Source organism: Mustela putorius, unplaced genomic scaffold (assembly GCF_011764305.1).
Source record: "Mustela putorius furo isolate JIRA1106 unplaced genomic scaffold, ASM1176430v1.1 tig00000421_pilon_pilon_pilon, whole genome shotgun sequence".
Lineage (NCBI taxonomy): Eukaryota > Metazoa > Chordata > Mammalia > Carnivora > Mustelidae > Mustela > Mustela putorius.
The window spans coordinates 13,259,323-13,282,419 of NW_025421375.1; the positions used below are offsets into that span (position 1 = coordinate 13,259,323).

Below are 23,097 nucleotides of genomic sequence, written 5' to 3' on the forward strand. Positions count from 1 at the left end.
TGCCTGGGTAGCTCATTCAGTTAGGCATCTGCCTTCGGCTCGGGTCGTGATCTCAGGGTCCTGGGATTGAGTCCTGCATTGGGCTCTCTGCTCGGTGGGGGGCCTGGCTTCCTCCTCTCTCTGCCTGCCTCTCTGCCTACTTGTGCTCTCTCTGTGTCAAATAAATAAATAAAATCTTTTAAAAAAATCTTTTTCCTTGAACTAGTTATTTTAAAGACTAGTTAATTTATTTTTTAAAATTTGTGCTTTTGATATAAAAATCTGGTATGTACTTAATTTGAAAATTTCAAGCGAAGAAAAGTGTATAAAGTAAAAAGTCATCTCCTTTCTCCTCATGGTCATCCCAGTGTTGAGTCATCCCAGCCTTTCAAATTATTTACAATTCGATGTCTTTATAGACTTTTAGATTTGTTCTGTACATACATAAGCATATGTATTTTAAGATGGAGTAATCTATAATTCCTCTGAGGTTGAATCTTTCATTTAACACCATATTTAATGTACCTTCTTCCATATGAGGATGTATACTTCATTCTAGGAAGTATAGCATAGTGGTCAGTATCAGGGTTTTAAAGCCAGGCCAAGAATGGTGCCTGGCACGTATTTATTACTCCCAACAACTGTTAGCTACCATCATCATCTTTGTTAGTGTTATGGTTAAATAGTATATTCACTGTATCCACATTGACATTTAAGTGGTTTCTAAATTTTCACTACCAAGAATACTGATGCAGTAAATAACCTTGTTGCACACATGTTTTTTAACTTGAATATTTCTATAGGTAAATTTCTAGAAATGAAATTATAAATAGAATGTTACTTATGTTTATAATTTTTATTATTTTTGCAAATTTCTTTCAGAAAAAGTTGTGCCATTTTATACATCCAACAGCAGTATGTGAAAGTTCTTCCTCACCAGTTATTTATAAATTTATTAGTTTTTGTCAGTCAAGAGAATACACACTTTTTAAAATTTAAATTCAATTAACATATAATGTTATTGGTTTCAGAGGTAGGGATCAGAGAATATACACTTCGACTGTTCACGGTTCCTTAAGGCCTGCATTTGTAGTACTACTATGATCCACAAGGTGGGACTGATTTTCTGAATGTCTACTTACACAGATCAGGCTTAACCAATACAGTTGAGAAAGTAGTCACATTATTTTAAAAAAAAATCTTTTATTTATTTTTTTTAAAGATTTTATTTATTTATTTGACAGACAGATCACAAGTAGTCAGAGAAGCAGGCAGAGAGAGAGGAAGGGAAGCAGGCTCCCCTCAGAGCAGAGAGCCCAATGTGGGGCTTGATCCCAGGACCCTGAGATCATGACCTGAGCTGAAGGCAGACTTTAGCCCAGTGAGCCAACCAGGCGCCCCAAAATCTTTTATTTTTAAGCACTTGTCTCTCAAGAAGATTTGGGGGCATTATAGCTCACTAAAAATTATTCCTTCATTTTTAGAGTACAGTATGTTTCCAAAGATGGATAAGATTGTAAAACCAAATATGTTGTTATTGGTATAGCATATCAGACATTTAAAAATCTAACTACTACAATGTGATAAATATGTATCATGATAGAAATATATATGAAGTGCTATAGAATAATTGTATTACTGTCCTAAACTCTGTATAAAGTCTTTGCAATTTACTCTATAATTTATATGCTTCTTTGAAGGGTAATAAAAATATAAAATTTTTTCTTTGGTTTGTCTATAGACTACTTTTTTCGTAGTCAGGGTTCTATGGCCTAGTTTAGAAGCTTTCATTCTCTGCGTATGTCAGGTAATTTGGAATTTATAAAGACAGGATAGTTTTATTAAAGAGTACAGGTCTGCAACCATAATGTCTGGATTCAAATCTGAGCTGTGCTATTTTACTGGCTGATTTTGGAATACTATTTGACTTTTTTATATACCTTAGTTTCTTCATTTTTATTTTCTATTTTTTAGTTAATTCATTTTTATTTATTTTTATTTTTTAAAGATTTATTTATTTATTAGAGAGCGAGAATACACATGTGTGAGTAGGGGAGGGGCAGAGGAAGAGAAAGAATCTCAAGCAGGCTCCATGCTTAGTGCAGAGCCGGACTTGGGGCTCAAACTCACGACCCAGAGATCATGACCTGAGCCAGAATAAGAGCCAGCTGCTCAACTGACTGAGCCACTGCGGTGCCACTAGTTTTTTCATTTTTGAAATGGAGATGATAACAGTACCTTCTTTCTACTTAGAGTCACTGTGCAGATTAGATGAAAGGGGTTTTGTGTGTGTGTGAGAGAGGCTGAGAATAGCATACCATTATAATAGTGCATATAGTATTAGTTATTAGCTGTTATTATTAATGGTTTTAATTTATAAACTGAAACTTGAATAACTTTCCTGGGGATTTCCCCAAAACATATTTTGAAAAATATTTTCCCCAGGATATTTAAGTTAATCGATTCAGTTTCCAAGTGATTTATATTCTGGTATCTGAGATGCCAAATGGCATTTACACATTGCCATTCTATAGGGATTCAATATACATTCAATGAAGAAGGAATCATTGCTTATTGTTCAATTTGAAGATTTGTTAAGCTACATTTTGTATTTTTCATTAGAATGATGGTATTTCCAGATCAAGTGCATAAGCACCATCTGTAACAAATTCTGGGGCTCCACTTCAGACCTACTGAGTGTGAAATGCTAGGGATAGGGTTTAGCAATTTGTGTTTCAGCAACCCCTCCTGATGATTCTGATACATGCAAAGTTTATAACCACTGCTTTAGGAAATAATCAAGAAGTTATGTTGTATTTAGTACATTCCAAGGACTATTTATTTTACCATCCGGTTTTATTGACATTACTCTGTTAAAACAAATTTTTTTTTAATATATATGATTTTTATTTATTTATTTATTGAAGACATTATTTATTTATTTGGCAGACAGAGATCACAAGTAGGCAGAGAGGCAGGCAGAGAGAGAGAGAGGAAGGGAAGCAGGCTCCCTGCTGAGCAGAGAGCCCAATGCTGGGCTCAGTCCCAGGACCTGGGATCAATACCTGAGCCGAAGGCAGAGGCTTTAACCCACTGAGCCACCCAGGCGCCCCTATTTATTTATTTGACAGAGACAAACAGGTGAAGTAGCAGGTAGAGGGAGTGGGAAAAGCAGGCTCCCTACTAAGCAAGGAGCCCAGTAGGGACTCGATCCCAGGACCCTGGGAGCATGACCTGAACCAAAAGCAGTTCCTTAACCAACTAAGCCATCCAGTTGCCCCAAATCAAATGTCTTCATGGTCCTTTTTCTTTTGTTTATATGGTGAGGCTTTTAGCAATAATTTAACTTTTGCATATTTGGAGAATTTTTATTATATATTTTTAAAGTGCCTCTAGTGTGTAGAAATAGAATTATCAGACTTGGTCTGCATAGCTGTAAAGAAACTCACCTGCCAAAATTTAAAACATTTTGCAGAGAATGTATGGTTGATAAGTTGGAAGAAGCCTGAAGCCAAAAGTTAGTTTAAAACATTAAACTTAGAGACACCTGGGTGGCTCAGACAGTTAAGCGTCTGCCTTCAGCTCAGATCATGATGCCAGGGTCCTGAGATTGAGTCCTGCATCTGGCTCCTTGCTTAGCAGGGAACTTGCTTCCCCTCTGCCTGCTGCTCCCCCTGTATGTGTGTGCATTCTCTCTCTCTGACAAATAAATAAATAATCTTAAAAAAGATAAAACATTAAACTTATATGGACTCATTTAAACATAGCAGTTTGGTGGTATTTGACATGCTAGTTTATTACTTACTGCTCTAATGACAGGTGGAGAGTAGGTGGGAGAGAGAAACTGAATATAAAAAGATGGAATATAATAGGAACTCTAAAGTAATTAAAATCGAAGTAAGAAAGGGAAGGAGAAAGTACCCTGGCTTACTGAAATATGTGAAAATGTTAGCAGAGATTTAAACAACAACTCAGTATTAATTAATGTGATATAGCCTCCAAAACAGCTGAAATTCTAGATTGCATTAACAGAAAATGAACATATAGACTGTGGGAAGTGAAAGTTTTGAATCCTTAATTTCTTGGCATTCTTTCTTTCCCTTTCCCTTTTCCTTTCCTCTTTCTTTTCTTTCTTTCTTTCTCTCTCTCTCTCTCTCTTTCTTTCTTTCTTTCTTTCTTTCCCTTATCTCTCTTCCTCCATCGCTCCCTCCCTCCCCTTCCCTCACGCTCGCTCTTTCTTTCTTTCTTTCTTTCTTTCTTTTTCTTTCCTTCTCTTTCTCTTTTTCCAGTAGGGGGAGAGGGCAGAGGGAGGGAGAGAATCTTAAAAGACTCCATGGCCAGCCCAGAGCCTAGTCTCATGACCCAGAGATCATGGCCTGAGCTGAAATCAAGAGTTGGATGCTTAACTGACTGAGCCACCCAGACAACCCTTGGCATTATACTTCAAAAGGGATAAAGAAGAACTGGAACTCAATAAGAGCAGATTGAGCAGAATGGCAGAGACTAAAAAAACCATGCCACATAAAGAACATTCAAAGGTACTGAACACTCAAAGGCCCTGGGGAAACTTAGCTTGCCTCAGAAGGACCTCAAGTGCTAGAGAGGAAGGAATTTGGACATGCAGAAGTCCTATGGGGTTTTATTCTTGGCCCACTTCTCTGATTTTATTTTCTTTTTGCTGCTCTTTCACCTCCAAAATCAGTAGACTGGTCAATTTGGGGGGCTTGAGGGCAAAAGAGTCATTAGCTTATAGCTTGTTATATATTAATCAAGATAGAAGGTGGGAGAAAAATGGTACTCAGACCTTCTCAAGTGGCAGAACTTCTCAATATAAAATTCAAGATAGCTCTGTAAGGCTAGAATCAAGGAAACATTGGATGGGGGAGAAGTAAGAGTCAGATGAGCTGGCTGTGAGGACAGAGGCTGTGGTGTGCTACTCAGTCCCATGGGAGTGCAAGAAGAACGTTATCTCCCTTACTCCACTAGCTTTCTATGGCAGAGAGCATCAGAAAACAATGATAATCCTCTGTACAGTATTCCAAGTCTTTTGTAATAGTCCGTACCCATTTCTTAATTTGGGGTGCTTGTAGTATAAATGTCTTGAAGGCCAAGGTCTTCTTCATCTCCGTAATTCCTTCGTTACCTATTAGAGTGCCTTGCTGATACAGTATTTTCTACATAAGAACCTTCTGAAGTCTTTCAACTATCTGCTTATTATAGGACTTCATACATATCTCATTTAGAACACTTAATGTTCCATTGTAGCTTTTGGTTTTGTACATCTAATAATTTGTAAGCCCTTCTAGGATAGAGTTAACTATCTTTTATTTTTTTTAAAGATTTTATTTATTTATTTGACAGAGGTCACAAGTAGGTAGAAAGGCAGGCAGAGATGGAGGGGGAAGCAGGCTCCCCGCTGAGCAGAGAGCCCGATGTAGGGCACAATCCCAGGACCCTGGGATCATGACCTGAGCCAAAGGCAGAGGCTTTAACCCACTGAGCCATCCAGGCGCCCTGAGTTGTAACTATCTTGCTCATTTTTATGTCCCCAGCACCTGCTATAGTATCTGGCATGTAGTAGGCATTCAGTAAATTTGGAATAAATAAATAAATAAAGGTAGAACTATAATTACATCAAATGTTAAGAATTTGAGGACAGCCCTAAAATAACCCTTATTTGCCAAAGTGCCCTTTTCCTTCTCCTTTGGTCTCTTTACTCTTACTACTTTGGACTCTTTTTTGCTTGCCTGCTTTTGTACCTCCAGTGTGACATATTGATCCCCATTATATGATCTTGTCTTCTCCTATGATAGTAGGATGTTAGTAGTCTTATACTTAGTAATAACTCCTTTATTTTACCCTGTCTTAGGACTGTCTGTATCTGTACGTTGCTTCTCATGGGCAGCTCAGTTAGGAATCCTCCAACTGAGAAATCACAAAATAGAGGAGTTCACTAGTTGCCTGATCTCCTTTCTTCTTAGCAGCAGTGATTTGGGAAGAAGTTTTATGAAGCTTGGGAATCTACAAAGATATATGGGATCTGTGTCCTGTCTAATCCAGCTGGCCAGCTATGTAACTGGAGACACTGACCAGATATGTCCTCTAGCTCAGTCTGATGACAGTTAAGAACATGGATTTGAGAAGAAAAGAAGGTTTCTGACTTGGATGATAAGTGTGTGGCCAAAGACTTCCAAACATAATAGGGAATGCAGAGGGGTGCAGACTTTGAGAGGGAAGACTGATGAGTTTAATTATGAATATACTGTTAGGATATCCTGAAAGATACCCACATGAATGTGTCTACTAAGCAGTTGGATAAAATAGTCAGAAAATTAGGGAAAAGGTCAGTTTGAGAGTTTTTAAACCAAAAGAATAAGTGGAATTTTTTTGGATGTAAGTTAGTATTAGAAGTCAAGTAAAAGCAGAAGCCAGAATTTAAATGTTAAAGAAAGGGAAAGCCACGAAGAGAAGACCTAAAGAATGATCTGAGGGTAAGTAAAACCAAAGAAGTTCTCGCCCCAAAGACAGAAAAATTATAAGGAAAAACACTGAAAAGAAAGAAGAATGTATCAATAGTGTCAGATATTGCAGACTGAAGTAAGAACTGGGAATTGTCTCCTTGGATTTGGTAAGTAAGGAGTCATATAATCTTATTGAGAGAAATTGCTTTGGGATTGCAGAATGAGAACCTCACCTCAGTGTCTTGACGTCTGATAGCAAGATGAGGAACTTTTAAAAGCATGTATAGAAGATTTTTTAAGTTTATAAGAAAAAAGATAAGATGATAGGTAAATTTTTCTAAAACCTATGGTGTAGGCCTTGCTCCTAATCCCTTAATGCCTAACCAATCTCTGAAGAGTGGGACTTCTCAAACCATGACTTTTTTAGAAACCCAGGATATTAAAAAAGAAGAAGAAAGAAAGCAAGAAAGCTAGGATATGGCAGGTTCAGTAGAAACTAGCTTTTCTGCTACTTCACATATGTTGTATAACATTTCCATGCATATTACCCTCCTATGGAGGGTAATCCAGCTCTAGTTCTTTGTTTCCTTCTCAAAAACCATTGCCATAAAGTGAGCAAACAGTGACATAGTTTAATTTGTCTATAATCTATTTTTTAAAAAACTTAATCATATACAAATTTGTTATTAGTAATAAAGTCCATGTCTCCATGTTATTTGAGGCTCTACCCTAACTATCTCCCCTTAATCTTCCTAACTTTACTCTCGCCAGTGTTTGAAAAAATTGCATAGGAGTTTATACAGAACATGGGCTGACCATTGCTTTTTAACCTCTGCCCTGTAACTTTTGGTTCTCCTGTTTTTGTTTTTGTTTTTAACCCTTAAAGCTCTTCTTCTTCTTTTTTTTTTTTTTTAAGATTTTATTTATTTATTTATTTGGCAGACAGAGATCACAAGTAGGCAGAGAGGCAGGCAGAGAGAGAGAGGGAAGCAGGCTCCCTGCTGAGCAGAGAGCCCAATGTGGGACTTGATCCCAGGACCCTGAGATCATGACCTGAGCCGAAGGCAGCGGCTTAATCCACTGAGCCACCCAGGCACCCCCTTAAAGCTCTTCTAAATGCCATTTTCTTATCAGGAACTGCCTTAGGAATCTGAACTCTATTGTTCTTTCCATCCTTACTGGGCATCATCTTAATAAGTTTCCTTAATTTTTCCCAGAATGCTAAAAATTGACTGATTTGGATAAATTACAGATTGGTGCAAGCACAAACTTATTCTGCTTTCTCTACCTGGACCCTGAGAACACAGGGCTGCAGCTGTCTCACTAGTCTAGGGAAGTAGTAGTGTCCTTCCAAAACTCAGTTTTTGTTACACTGAAAATCCTTTTGTTGTAAAATTATCATGATCCACCTCTGTTAATGGCTCCTTTATGCTGCTAAAGTGTCCAGTTTCGTTCATTTGTCAGGATCTTGGGTTTTTGCCCTTTTAAACATGTCTTTCACATATATTAAAGGCAACATGTCCAAACCTGTTGTAAGCAATTTGTTCCTAAACTTGCTTCTCTTTTCACTTAATAATACCACCATGTCTTCCGTTGCCCAAGACAGAAACCTGTGAGTTACACAAAATCTATTTACTCTGGTTCTTAAATGACTGGATTGAAAATATAATTTCCATCCTGTTTGCCATTGCTCTGCTCCAGGAAACCCTCATCTTTTACCTGCATTACTGTGACAGCCTCCTAACAGATCATATTGCCTCCAATATTACTTGCCTTTTATTCACTCAACCAGAAATATTTTTCAGAAATGCAGATTGATCATTTTATTCCCCTGATTTAAGTTCTTTGGTAGTTTTACCATTTTTCTTAGATGGAAGTACAAACTTTTATGTGTCTTATAAAGTCTCTTATCATTTGTCTCCTCTTTATGCCACTTGTTCACTTCACATTCTCTGACTCAGCCATAGCACTCTGACTTCTTTGTGCTACTATATTCATCCTCACTTTTGGGTTTCTCTACTTGAATTGCTTTGACTTTGAACCTCTTCTTCTCTGTTTCAACCAGGTAACTCCTATTCATTTATTCTTTATAATGAAGCTTAAGTATTACTTCGTTAGAGAAAATTTCTGGAAATTCCTTAACTAGATAAATTGTCTTTGCTCTGCTTTTATAGCACCTTTTTTCATATGGTAGCACTTAGGCCATTCTAATTGCTTATTCAGTCTTTATAGACTTTAAGGTCTGTGAGGGAGGTTACTTAGCTATTTTGCCTGCCCTTGTGAGTTATTCAAAGATGGAATGAACATTTAGGGGTGCTTATGTTTCCCATTACCAGAAGTGTTCATGTGCAGGTTGAGTATGTCCAAGTTAGGACCAAAATAGAGAACCATTGGGAAGTCTTTTAAGTTCTTTCCAGTCAGGAGATTGTTTTTTCTAAATTATCAAATATGCATATATAGTTGTTTTAAAAGATTCTATGTTAATTAAAAAATTTTCACCGAATTAAAAATTTTGAATATTCAATAACTACTGGTATATAGAAAACCTAATTACATTTAGAGCACTGTGTCTGGAGTTTTTGAAATTGATGTTATATTTTGTATCTCTTGTAGGCGAAATGAATCAGAAGTACAAGGAACTAAAAAAACGGGAGGAAAATATGGACAGTAAGTAACCTTACTGATAGGAAAATATTCTGATGTCTGTTCATGTATACAAAATCAGAGATTTCATTTTGGGAAGATACAATGGCTGATAGTAAGTGCAGAAGTGTGGACATTCAAAGTATTTGCCTTGAAGAATTAATAAATATCTAGCATAGTTTAGGGATGGGTAGAAAACTTTTTAAAGGTTTTGTACATTTGTGTGTATATGAGTATTTTTGTTCTACAGTTGGGTTCTAAAGCTAGTACTTATATTTATTGTTTGTACAGAGACCACTTACTAATTGAGTGTTGAATGTTCTCTTAACTGCTTCACTGTATTCATCCTTAGTATCTTTTGCCCTTTTATTTTTAGCTTTTCATAATACTTCCCTCTCATTATTTATCAGCCTTCACCTCAGATCTTGCTACTTGGTCTGTTACTAACTGTAACTTTAGAAGCCTTGCAGCTGCTCATTTACTTTTTAAAAATCTTAACTTTCTAAGTAGATCTTCACTTAATTGCATTGTATCTATAATATAGATAAATTTTTAAAAATTTATTATTATATTACCTGTTACCTGGTTTCCTTTGCTAATAATCATTTTGGTAGAATCTGAAGTTTTATTGGTCCGATGTCAATTGTTACCTTCATAGAAGCATGCCATAATGTAGAAATTGCCAACTCTGATTTAACAATATTCTAAGATTTCTTTAAATCTCAGCAAGTACCAAAAATTATCTCAAAGTAATTAGTTGTTTTGTGCTAATAGTAAAGTTATTGTAACTGTAAGTTTTATTTTTTGAAAGAGCCATAGAAATACCTTAAGAATATAAAAAAGTAAATTACATAATGATTCTATATTAGACAAGGGAAAGGAAGATTTCTTAGAATATTTGTAATGTGAATAAATTATTTAGTCGAGATTAATACAGCATTTTAAGGAAAATACTCATTTTCAGATGAAATAAGTAATTAGCAACTATTTTCCTTATTAAAATTTGTGGCTAGTTATAAGTATGAATAATTATATCAAGGAGAGCCTATGTAAAAATGGATTTTTTTGTGTTCTTCTATATATCAGCTGTTACCTCTGAGCCTGAATTTATACCTTTTAGTTTATTTGTATTAAGATCATAACTGTTAAGCTTTAGAAGCTTGAGAATATGTAGAAATATTCTTACTGAGTAATTTAATTACCTGTGGTTAATAAAAAGATTAAATATAGTCATAATGTAAAATTTGCTTTGAATTTCTAAAAAGTACTGTTAAGACCTATAGATCAGAATTTATATAGTGTTAACTATATTAACAGTAGCTTATCATATTTTAAATCTGCAGCTTTTATTGAGACGTTTGATGAAACTAAGAATCAGGAGCTGGAAAGGAAGGCACAGATAGAAGCCAACATTGTTGCACTTTTGGAGCACTGTAGTAGAGTGAGTACCATGTGCCTGTCTTAGTGTCCTCATTATTTTTGCTGTGATTACCTTTCCAAATATAGCTCAAAAAATGCAGTGGTGTACTATTACATCTGTTAATTTAATCTGTTTCCTTTACACTCCCTTGCTTATTTTTTTAAGCTATTAATTTGTTTATTTCTAGCAAAATTCAGCTAAGGATGATAGGGGAAAGGAGGATATGTGTATAATGTCAATTTTTAGTAAGCAAGGGACCAATTCAAAGTAATTATTATGATTTTCTTCTATTGTTAATGTATCTGAACTTGGATAAGTAATGTTTGCACAGAAACTTCAAAATCTGGATGTTATAATAGAAAATGATACATTTTTACATAGTCATTTGTATTATGAATAGAAGTGATTCTTGTAAGAATCTATAAGAGTAAAGTTTATCAAGGAGTATCTTGATTCATAAAAAATGTTTATTGAACGGTTACTAATGAGTGCTAGAACAGAAGGAAAAATGCACAATCTCTTAAGTATTCTGTGTCTGAAGACTCCAAGCAGTTCTTAAAATAGTGTATTTGAATTTCTTCTACAGTGAGATCAAATTCAGAATTATTTCTTTTACATTAGCTTTAATTTAGTCTCTCCTTATTGCAAAAACCTGACTTTGAATCTCACTATATTTTCTAAGCAGACATAAAACATATATGATAAATGATGTATTTCAAAAAAGGATACTGACTCAGAACATCTAGTTGGTTAGCAGTGTTTTCCAAGAGTTTTCTTGGGGAAGCAAATCAGTGGAATTTTTTCCCATTTTTATTTCTCTACAAATATAGAATCTAAATCGTATGAAACAGATCTCTTCTATCACCAGTCAAGAGCTGAAAATGATGCAGGATGATCTCAATTTTAAATCTACTGAAATGCAGAAATCACAAAGTACAGCTAGGAATTTGACTTCAGGTGAGAAAACATAGATTTTAATATCTTTTTTTTTTCTGTAACAAATTGAAACTTTAAAACTTTAATGTTATTTTATTTGATATTTTAGAAAGGCTGATAAAGTAATTTATGATTGCTTATTTATAGCCTCAGAATTTTGTGTGACTTTTCACATCAACTTAATAGTATTTCATTGGGATATTCTGATCCATTTTTAACATTTATTGAATGCTTGCTCTATGCCTTTGGTATAATGTAGGTACACAGAGATTTAAAAAAAAAATGCGGTCTCTTTCCTCAAGGAACTTTGAGCTTGGTGGAATAATGACAAACAAATAACTAAAATATAATGAAACAGTACATGATAGAAGGATAAGGAGCAACAGAATTATACTGTGTTCATATCCACCCCAGTCTTGGGTAGTTAGGAGAGGAATCCTCGAGAAAGTAATATTTTAGTATATGTGCTGCCGAAGTGAGCACGAGGAAGTAATATTTTAATTATAATTAGTTTCAGCCATTATAACTGACGATACTAGAATGCCAGCTACATATATAATTTAAATTTCCTAGTAGGTAGGTTATAAAAGTAAACAGGTGGATTTTAATATTTTATTCAATCAGTTTATCCAAGAGATTACTGTTTAAGCTTGTAATCAGTACAAAAATGAGATTTTGCAGTTACGGGTCATCTGGATGGCTCAGTTGGTTAAGCATCTGCCTTCAGCTCAGGTCATGATCCCAGAGTCCTGGGATTGAACCTCACATCAGGCTCCCTGCTCAGTGAGAAGCCTGCTTCTCCCTCTGCCTCTGTTCTTCCCCCTCTTCCTCTGCTTGTGCATTCTTCCTCTCTCTCTCTCTCTCTCTCTGTCAAATAAATAAATAAATAAGTTAAAAAAAAAGTTACAGTCCATCTCAGCTTGAGAGTAGACATAGTCAAGTGTTCAAAAACTGTATGTGGCTAGTGGCTCTCATTTTGTCCTTGCAGATAGAGATTAAAAACAAATACACAAAATTGAGCTTAAAGAGTTCAAGATAGTGTGTCAGCTACACTCAAAAGAAAAAAAGAGTTTAGGATAAAGTCAGAATTTATATAGAATCTTTGTTTCTTGAACTGATGGTTTCTAACTATGAGTGTTTTTTTATGCTGGTATGTGATGATTTTGAATTAGTCATTTTTTTTTCCCTACTTGGAATTACACTGGCAGTTAGTGAAATTATAAGGAACAAGGAATTAATATTTGCTATCTTAAAAATGTTGAGATTCTTGAATTGGAATAATGAATCCACAGTGTTTATTTATTTGGAATCCCAAAATCTAAAATGCTCCTGGCAGCAAAACCTGTCCTGACCTGAACTGACATGAGGCTACTTATAGTCTTAATTATCCTACCTAATGTGACTGTTCATCATTTTTACTGCAGAAATAGTTAAATACTTGATGACAGGGTGGTGCCTTAAACCCTGCTGTGGGAGTTACAATATATGTGCTATATTATTTTTCTAAAATCTAAAAAATTCTGCATTCTAAAATGCAATAACCTGGGAGTTTTATATAAAGATTATAGACCTACAAATATATGCTGAATGTTATTAATATACAGTTGAATTTAGATTGATGATATAGCTGGACAATAGTTATTTTACACATTTAAGTATATTTTATCTGCCCAGATTTTCTTGTATCTAGAACTCACCATAAGAAGTCTATACTATTCTTGTTCACCTTTCAGAGAAGATGAATTTTACATTCCCTACTTGTGAATTGCCTCCCTTTTGGCTCTTGCATTTATAATTAGAAACCACCTGATTTTCTTAGTGTACTGTTTCTTAATAGGGCAATATTATTCCCAAAGGGACAAAATTAATTCTTGGGGGGAGAGTAAAAAATATCTTAGTTATAATGGTTTGTGAACCCTCAAAAGGGTCACTGTACATAAACAGATATATATATGTAATATATCTGTAATAATAAAGTTTCATGGGAGGGTGGTGATTAGGAAAAAATAGTCTACAAAAGACTCCTTTGGGGGGACAGTGATGGGGTAAAAAGAGATTGTGAAACACTAGTGTATTGCATGAGTAAAGAGGCAAGGAATCTGTCAGCAATAGTTTTTATTTATATTTTTGGAAAGGAAACTCCAGGGAATAAACAAATGCACTGATGGCAGAATATTTCAGAAACATTTCCCTATGTCAAAGTGGTTCCTTCTGAGATTTTGCTACTATGTACACACTGCTTAGTAAACTTTGCAACTTCATAGCATATCAGAAGGAACTAGTCTGCATCCTCTTCCTGTCTCTTCCCTTGGAGAAGTTTTTAACTTTTCAAGGGAACCTGCTGTTAAAGGAAGATAAACTTTACCCCATACCAACCAACCATTTTCTCTTTTTCTCTGGAAAAGCAGTTTGTATAACTCCTAAATGTATGTCCCTGATATATCTTCAAATTAAACTTTTAGTTAGAGTTCAATAATATTTCCACCTAACAGTCAAAATATATAAGCTATATGCATTTTCTTTTTAGAGCATTGAAACACCATAAGCTTCAGTGACTTTTATTTAGCACTTTGATTTTCATTTTAACTGTTTTCAACACTAGTTGAGATACGAACCCAACGAAACAAAACCCACTTAACATTTAAGTCCATATATCTGTATGAATTTTAAGACTCTTAAGGGGTCAAAAGGAAACGCTCAAGTTTAATTATACCAATTTCAATTTTGTTGGGAAAAACTTCCTTTCTTAAACCACTGTCTTTTGAAGCCTTAAACAATTTGATATTTTATGCTCTATGATCATTGTTATACCTGGAGAATCATTCAGTTTTGAACATATTTTTACTATATTACCTTCCACCTATATTTTGATTCATAAGGTTTCAGAGGTTGAAGAAGAAAGTTTAATAGCAGCTTTGTATTTGATTTTCTCATTAGGGAGTCTATATAGATAATAAACCTCAGTTTCAAGTAGAATTTGCTAAATTTTATGAGAAGAAGCCAACTTAATGCCTCCCACATAGAGGGAGACATCATGGTAAAAGTGCAACAAAGTGCCAAAATCCACACGCAAACTCTATTCAGATCCTAATCTGACCAGTGAACTGTGTAAGCATTTGGGTAAACTTCAGGGGACCTAGGAAAAAGCAGCTGTTAGAAGTTGAAAGAGTTGAGTACAGAGATTTTATATACTGACTGCTACAAAGGAGAAGAGTTTAGGGTTTAAGTTCAGCAAAGTTTATTACTTGTTTAGTATAAATCAACACTTCTCAGAGGAGCACAGTTTAATCCAGAATCTCTACTACATATCATTTAAAGTTTCAATTATACTATAAAAATTTATAGGAAAATGTGAGTCAAGGGGAAAAACAGTTAATAAACATTGAACCCAAGATAATCCAGGTGTTGAATGAACAGAAGACTTTAAACGTTTAGGAACATTTTTAAGGGTTTAAAGGAAAATAAAATCATAACAAGTGAACCAATGGAGAATCCCACAGAAAGAGAAAAATTATAAAAAGAACCAAGTGGAAATTTTAGCATTGGAAATATACCTAAGATGAAAAATTCACTGAATGACCTTATATGAAGGTTGAAGACAGCAGAAAAAGAGTCAGTGAACTTGAGGATCAATAGAATAATATAATCTGGAGAAGAAATAAGAATGAACAGAACCTAAGTGATCTGTGGGACGGTTTCAGGCCATCTGACACGTATATAATTGGAGTCTCAGAAGGAGTGGAGGGACAGAGAATGGGGGAGAAAAGATAGTTGAAATAATAATGGCTGAAAATTTCCCAAATGTGATGAAAAACCAAGTTTTACAGATCTAAGAAGCTCATTGAACCCCAAACATGATTGGTATAAAAATCCTTTACGTAAGCCCATCGTAGTTAAAGTGCAAAAATGCAACATAAAGAAAAAACAATGAAAAATGCCAGAAAAAAATAATACATATATACAGGGAATAATACATCCCACTATAAGATTAAATTTTATGTTATTGTTATTTTTAAAATCTTTCACCCCCTAAATCTCTAAGTAATAAAAGGAAGATGTTCACATTTGTCTTAATACTCTGAAATACCACCATACTTTTCTGAGGCTATTTATATCTCTACTTTAAAATAGAGGTAAAATGAAAGCAAAGTGCTCAGAGATGAAAATGTTTCCCTACATGCCTCTATATACAAACAAATAACTCTTTGGGGTGTTATTATTACTGTCGTACCTAGTCCAGGGAACATAGAGAGGAAACCAATTTAGGCAGGTTTGAATTCAGATATCTTCATCTGGATGTGCATGATATATATATTTCAGTTCCATTTTAGTTTGCTAAAATTACATTTTACTTTGATAGCTGTAAGAAAAGCAAAACAGAATGATGCCTGGGGAAGCATGAATAGCAAAATTGAGCAAGTGTTACTACTGTACCTCTTCTCATAGTTCATTGTTACTCTTTGAAGCATCTTTCTGGATCATTAACATTTGCTGTTTTAAAAGTAAATCTTTCATAAACATGATAATATCACTCAGCACCAAAGCCTGACTGGCTGTGTGACTTTGGGCAAATTACCTTTCTAATGGGGTGCCTGGGTGGCTCAGTCAATTAAGCATCTGCCTTCAGCTCAGGTCATGATGCCAGGGTCCTGGGATCAAACCTCACATCAGGCTCTCTGCTCAGCGAGGAGCCTGTTTCTCCTGTTTCTCCCTCTTCCTCTGCCTGACTCTCTCTTTTCTCTTTCTATCAAATAAATGAATAAAATCTTTTTTAAAAATACCTTTCTAAGCTTCAGTTTCATCATATAACATTTACCTCCTAAGGCTATTAAGAAAAGAAGAGATAACATAAGACCCATCATATTTCAGCTATTCAATAATATTAGTTCCCTCCATTACTTTTCTTTCACCTTAAAAAAGAACTTTTTGGGGCACCTGGGCGGCTCTGCCTGTTAAACATTCGCCTTAGGCTTGGGTCGTGATCCCAGGGTTCTGGAATCAAGCCCTGTGTTGGGCTCTCTGCTCAGCAGGGAGTCTACTTCTCCTTCTCCCTCTGTGCTCTCATTCTTTCGCTCTCCCTCAAGTAAATAAAATCTTTTTGAAAAATTAAAAAATAAATTAAAAAATAAAGTTAGTACCACAATATTAAGAAGTCTCTGAAATATAGAAGGTAGATATTGTGTAATTCTATCAGAACAGAATATTTTTTTAAAATATTGTTTTCTTGTTATTTGTACTCATTGTAGAGGATTTAGTAGATACAGAAAAAGATGAATAAGAAAATTTAAAATACAGTCTATCAAGAGTTTGTCCTTTTTTTCTTTTTATTAAGCTTTTTAATTCCAGTATAGTTAACATACAGTATTATATTAGTTTCAGGTGTGGAATATAGTGATTCATCAGTTCTATAGATTATTCAGTGCTCATCACAGTAAGTGTACTCTTTAATCTCCCATCATGTATTCAACCCATCCCCCTACCCACGTCCCCTCTGGTAACCATCAGTTTGTTCTCTATAGTTAAGAGTCTATTTCTTGCTTTGTCTCTTTCTTTCTTCTTTTTTTCACTTGGCTCATTTGTTTCCTTTCTTAAATTTCACATATGAGTGAAATCATATTGTATTTGTCATTCTCTGACTGACTGATTTCACTTAGCTGTATGCTCTGTAGCTGCATACATGTTGCAAATGATGAAATTTCATTCTTTTTTATAGCTGGATAATATTCCATATATATATATATATATATACCACATCTTTATCCATTCATCTACCTATGGACACTTGGGCTGATTCCATTTTTTGGCTATTGTAAATGCTGCAGTAAACATAGGGATGCATGTATCTCTTTGAATTAATGTTTTTGTATTTGGTGGGGTGAATACCTAGTAGTGTGATTACTGGATTATAGGGTAGTTCTGTTCTTAACTTTCTGAGGACCCTCCATGCTGTATGCTACAGTGGATGCTCCAGTTTGCTTTTCCACCCATAGTGCACAAGGGTTCCTTTTTCTCCACATCCTCACCAACACTTGTTTCTTACATTTTTTTATTTTAACCATTCTAACAGGTGTGAGGTGATATCTCATTGTAGTTTTTGCATTTCTCTGATGATGAGTGATGTTGAATATCTTTTCATGTGTCTGTTGATCGCCTGTATGTCTTCTTTGGAGAAATGTCTGTTCATGTCTTCTGCCCATTTTTAATTAGATTATTTGAGTGGTTTTGGTGTTGAGTTGTGTCAGTTCTTTATTTATTTTGAATACTAATCCTTTAGCAGATATGTTATTTGCCAATATCTTCTCTAGTCTTTTTTTTTTTTGCTTTTTTCCCCATCTTGGAAAAAAAAAAGAAAATGCCTCTCTAGAGTATTCTCTGCCCAACTATCATCCTTCCTTTCAGAGGTTTCACATCCAGATTTTTAAAAGCCTTCCTTTCCCTCTCGGTCCCATTTTTTTCAATGAAATCTTTTCTCAGGAAATATGTCAAGGTTTTCCTGGATGGTAAATGCAACTTGTATTTTGCAGTCTTTTTGTTTGAAATCTCTAAGTAGTAGTCTTCATTACAAATCATTCCTTTATTCTTGAGATGTCTTTTCATTATCATTTGTGATTTTGCTTTTATTTCTTTGGTCATTTCTTATTCTCCCTTATGGGATCTTTCATGTAAATTTATTCTTTAAAAATTTTTTATTCTTGGGGCGCCTAGGTGGCTCAGTGGGTTAAAGCCTCTGCCTTCGGCTCAGGTCATGATCTCAGGATCCTAGGATCGAGCCCCACATCAGGCTGTCTTCTCAGCCCGAAGCCTGCTTCCTCCTCTCTCTCTCTGCCTGCCTCTCTGCCTACTTGTGATCTGTGAAATAAATAAGTAAATAAAATCTTTAAAAAAAAAATTTTTTTTTTATTCTTATAGGTTCTGTCATGAATCCTTTTCTCTTGATGATTTTAGCCATTCCCATAGCTTCAGGTGCTTTCTCTATGTTGATGACTTCAAAATCTCTATCTTCAAATTTCTCTCAGGGCTTCAGACCCATATATATCTATACATGGGCATGTTTACTATTTGGGTGCTTCTGAGGTAACTCGAACAGCATATCCTAAGTTCACTTGAATCCTTCATCTCTTTCCCTCCTACAAACAAAAGTTGATACCTCCCTCTGGCTTTCCTAATATCTACACCTTTACTTAAGTTGGAAATGGGACTCTGCAATGACTCCTCTTCTCAACCATTGTTTTCAGTCAGTTCCCTAATATCTCTTGAGTCCGTCTACATCTCTCCATTTTTTTCCTCATTTATGTCCATGTGAAGTAACTTGAGATTTCACATAAATAGTTGTCTTCCATTGGAATATAAGTTCTATCAAGATAGGGATTCTCATATGTTTTGTTCCTTGCTATATCCCCTATTCCTAGAAGTTTACCTGGCACATAGAAAGCACTTAATCAGTATTGCCTAATGAAAAAATAATCCCCAAAGTAACTATACTAGTCTAAGATTTATTATGTAGATCACTGAATCAACATTTAACTGGTCTTCCTGGACCAGTTAATGCTTTTCCAATTAATTGCCCACATTGAAACCAGAGTGAACTTTCTAAAATTTAATTATGCCATACTCTGATTTAAAATCCATCAATTACTTTTCATAGCCCTCAGGATAAAGTTCCAGCTCCCTATTTTATTTTAAAAAGCACTTCATGAACTGAAATCCATCCCACTTTGAACTTTGGGTTCTAGTCATATTGAACTTCTGTTATTGGCACATATGTACCATGCTTTTTTACCTCTAGACTTTGCACATTTTGATTGTGTTCTCTGGAACACATTTACTTTTTCCTTGCTTTGGTTGATTGCTAATCCTTAAGGCCTTAAGTTAAAAGGCATGTCTTTAAAGAGCTCTCTTGGCAAGTACCACATGTTCTCATGGCTCTCTTTATTACTATTTTCATAGTAGTTATCTAGTTTATTGTAAATGCTCATTTAATTTCCTAGTTCTACCTCTAGAATATAGCTCCTTGAACAAAAACAATTTCTCTGTTTTCTTAGCATCTAGCACATAGTAGATGCTCCACACTTTAAAACAAAGTATGAGACACAGATACACTTACTCTTTCACATACACATCTATACAGTCCACATTATTCATGGTTGTGAATTTGCCTACTCTAGCATAATTAATTTGTAACCCCGAAATCAGTACTTTTAGCACTTTTACAGTCATTTGTGGATATGTGCAGTCAAAAATGTGAATTGCCTGATATAACGTTCCCATGGAGGTCAAATAAGGCAACACTGTCTTCTAATATTTTTTCCATTAACATATAATGTATTATTTGCCCCAGGAGTACAGGTCTGTGAATCATTAGGCTTATACATTTCACAGCACTCACCATAGCACATACCCTCCCCAATGTCCATAACCCAGCCACCCTATCCCTACTCCCCCAACCCCAGCAACCCTCAGTTTGTTTCATGAGATTAAGAGTCACTTATGGTTTGTCTCCCTCCCAATCCCATCTTGTCTCATTTTTTCCTTCTCTACCCCCAAAATCCCCCACCCTGCCTCTCAAATTCCTCATATCAGAGAGATCATATGATAATTGTCTTTCTCTGATTGACTTATTTTGCTCAGCATAATACCTTCTAGTTCCATCCTTGTTGTTGCAAATGGCAAGATTTTGTTTCTTTTGAGGGCTACATAGTATTCCATTGTATACATATACCACGTCTCCTTTATCCATTCATCTGTTGATGGACATCTAGGTTATTTCCATAGTATGGCTATTGTGGACATTGCTGCTATAAACATTTGGGTGCACGTGTTGCTTCAGATCACTACATTGTATCTTTAGGTTAAATACCCAGCAATACTCTTTTTGTTTTAGTCCTCACACTATTAATAATTATCCTTTATGTCACAAATTTAGTGCCACTTTTCCTCACATTTTTGTACTTTTTGTTCTCAATTTTGCTATATAAAATGGCTCCCAAGCATAAGCTGAAGTGTTGGCTTGTGTTCCTAAACCCAAGAAGCTGCATTGTGCCTTATAGAGAAAACGTGTATTAGATTATCTTCATTCAGGCATAAGGTTGGCCTAGGGTTCAGTGTTAATGAATGAAAAATATATATGTGTGTTTAAATAGAAATACACATAAAACAAGGTGATGTGTTAGTTAATTGGTTGATGAAAATACTATGACCAGAAGCTCTTAGGAACTTAACCGTATATCCCCTCTAGGAGAAATAGTTCAGTATTTGCTAATTCAATATTACAGTGACTTTATAGAATATAACTCCCATAAGTAAGGAGAATTGACTGTATATGTAGTTACAAAATTTTGTTCAACTATTTGTAATATTTCATAATTTGCCTTCATGTCCCTATTAAAGATAGTGGGCCTTTATCTCATAATATATGTTATGTTATTAAGTAAGGAAAAAAACACCTATGTGCATTCTTAAATATTTTTGTAAGCATGGAGACAAATATGGCTGATATACATCAGGTTATGTTGGTTACCTGGAGGATGAATATTATTTTTCTTAATTTTTCTTTGTATTGTCTCACTGGTTGCAGTGAAACATGTTTCTTTTGTAGATATTCTTATAAAACATGATTTTTAATGGTTGCATTGCATTTCTCTTTGTGAAAGGAATAAAGTTTTGACTAATCATCTTGAATTTTCTTGTGATTCAGATAGTCAACGTTTACAGTTGGATCTACAGAAAATGGAACTTCTGGAAAGTAAGATGACTGAGGAACAACATTCTCTGAAAAGCAAAATTAAGCAAATGACAACTGACCTGGAGACATATAATGATTTGCCAGCTTTAAAATCATCAGGGGAAGAAAAGAAAAAGGTAAATGGTATTATAATTCAGATCGTTATAATTCAAATTGTTTTTTCTTGATCAAATTTAGTATATATATGTAGTTCATAGAATTTATTATTTGCAGTTGATTATTTGATATATAAGCTAAGATGTTTATGTATATAGGAGGAATTTAGAGAGATGTAGGTTTTAAACAAAAGGAAAAGCAAGAGCATTTCAACAAATATGAACTTTGTTAAATGCAGGTTCAATTATGAAATTTCCCTCTTTAAGACTTATTCATCAGTGGCTTATTCATTCAGTAATTATAATCTTGGTAGAATTTTACCAGAATATCATTGAAATTATTTAAGTTAAAAATGATTTATGTTGGCTTAAAGTCTGTTTGCTAAAGTCTGTTATTTGCTAAAGTCTGTTATTTACTTCTATTTGGATCTATCTAGAAGTTACATCAGGAGAGAACAGTATTAACAACCCGCAGAAATGCTTTTAAGAAAATAACGGAGAAGCTAAACGTAGACTATGAGACACTAAAGACACAATTGCAAGAAAATGAGACACATTCTCAGGTAAAAAGGAAAAAAAAAGACACTGAAATTTATTTCGTTTTTAAACTATCTGTCCCATGTTTTTAATCTCTATTTCTACTCCAAAACAGGTTTTTGGGGGGGGGGCAGTTTATAGATTTCTGGTTTATTTTAGGATATCTTCTCTTTTTTCCCCCATTTTATTTTATTTTATTTCTTTTCAGTGTTCCTAAATTCATCGTTTATGCACCACACCCAGTGCTCCATGCAATACATGCCCTTCATAATACCCACCACCCGGCTCACCCAACTCCCCCTACCCCCCTTCGAAACCCTTAGTTTGTCTCTCAGAGTTCACAGTCTCTCATGGTTTGTCTCCCCCTCCAATTTCCCCCAGTTTTTAAAAAATTTGCTTTATTTATCCTTCCAGACTTTCTGGCTTTGAAGATAGCCACAGGCTTTGAAGAAGCTTGTGTACGGGCTTCAGTTAGAATGAATTTACTTTTGCTCTCCTTCTATAAACCTATATTGAGGGACTTCTCTGTGCTAGGTCCTGTTCTGGGCATAGCTGATATGATAATAGCTTTGAAAAATTTCAAAAAAAATATTTTTTGAATGTAAAGCATTTTTAATGGAGAAACTTTTTTTTCATTTCTTTTCAGCATAACAGTATTCATTGTTTTTGCACCACACCCAGTGATAGAGAAACCTTTTTTTTTTTTTAAAGATTTTATTTATTATTTATTTGAAAGACAGAGATCACAAGTAGGCAGAGAGGCAGGCAGAGAGAGAGGAAGGGAAGCAGGCTCACTGCCAAGCAGAGAGCCCAATGTGGGGCTCGATCCCACGACCCTGGGATCATGACCTAAGCCAAAGGCAGAGGCTTTAACCCACTGAGCCACCCAGGCGCGCCCTGATGGAGAAACTTTTTAATGGAGATATTTTAATGGAGAAACTTTGCTAACTCAAAAGAATCACAAATAGAATTAAACTTTAATGACTAATATCCCACAGAAGAAATAATTCTTGTCATTTTTTAAAAATTCTTGTCATTTTTGTGTGGGTTCTTCTAGTCTATATATGTACATACATTTTATATATATGTATACATTTCTAGGTATTTATAGAAATGGTATCATATTGTACATATTATTTGGAAACTTGTTTTTCATTATTAACTATACCTAATAAGTAGTTTGCCTTGTCATATCTTTTAAAAATATGATTCTATATAATATTTGACTTAATGGATATAGTATATTTTACTGAAACAGTTTCATATTATTAGACATTTAGGTTA

The 23,097-nt window shown here is 34.8% G+C and overlaps 1 protein-coding gene across 3 annotated transcripts in view; it reads left to right on the forward strand.

The window, feature by feature from the left end:
* The window catches only part of IFT74 (intraflagellar transport 74), a 91,639-nt gene that overhangs the window by 62,234 nt on the left and 6,308 nt on the right, over positions 1-23,097 (forward strand). For all 3 annotated transcript variants that reach the window (XM_004761785.3, XM_004761784.3, XM_004761783.3), the window contains exons 14-18: positions 9,054-9,107; positions 10,427-10,524; positions 11,334-11,460; positions 21,134-21,297; positions 21,714-21,839. In XM_004761785.3, the coding sequence (XP_004761842.1) occupies positions 9,054-9,107; positions 10,427-10,524; positions 11,334-11,460; positions 21,134-21,297; positions 21,714-21,839 (569 nt within the window). The remainder of the gene's footprint in view (positions 1-9,053; positions 9,108-10,426; positions 10,525-11,333; positions 11,461-21,133; positions 21,298-21,713; positions 21,840-23,097) is intronic.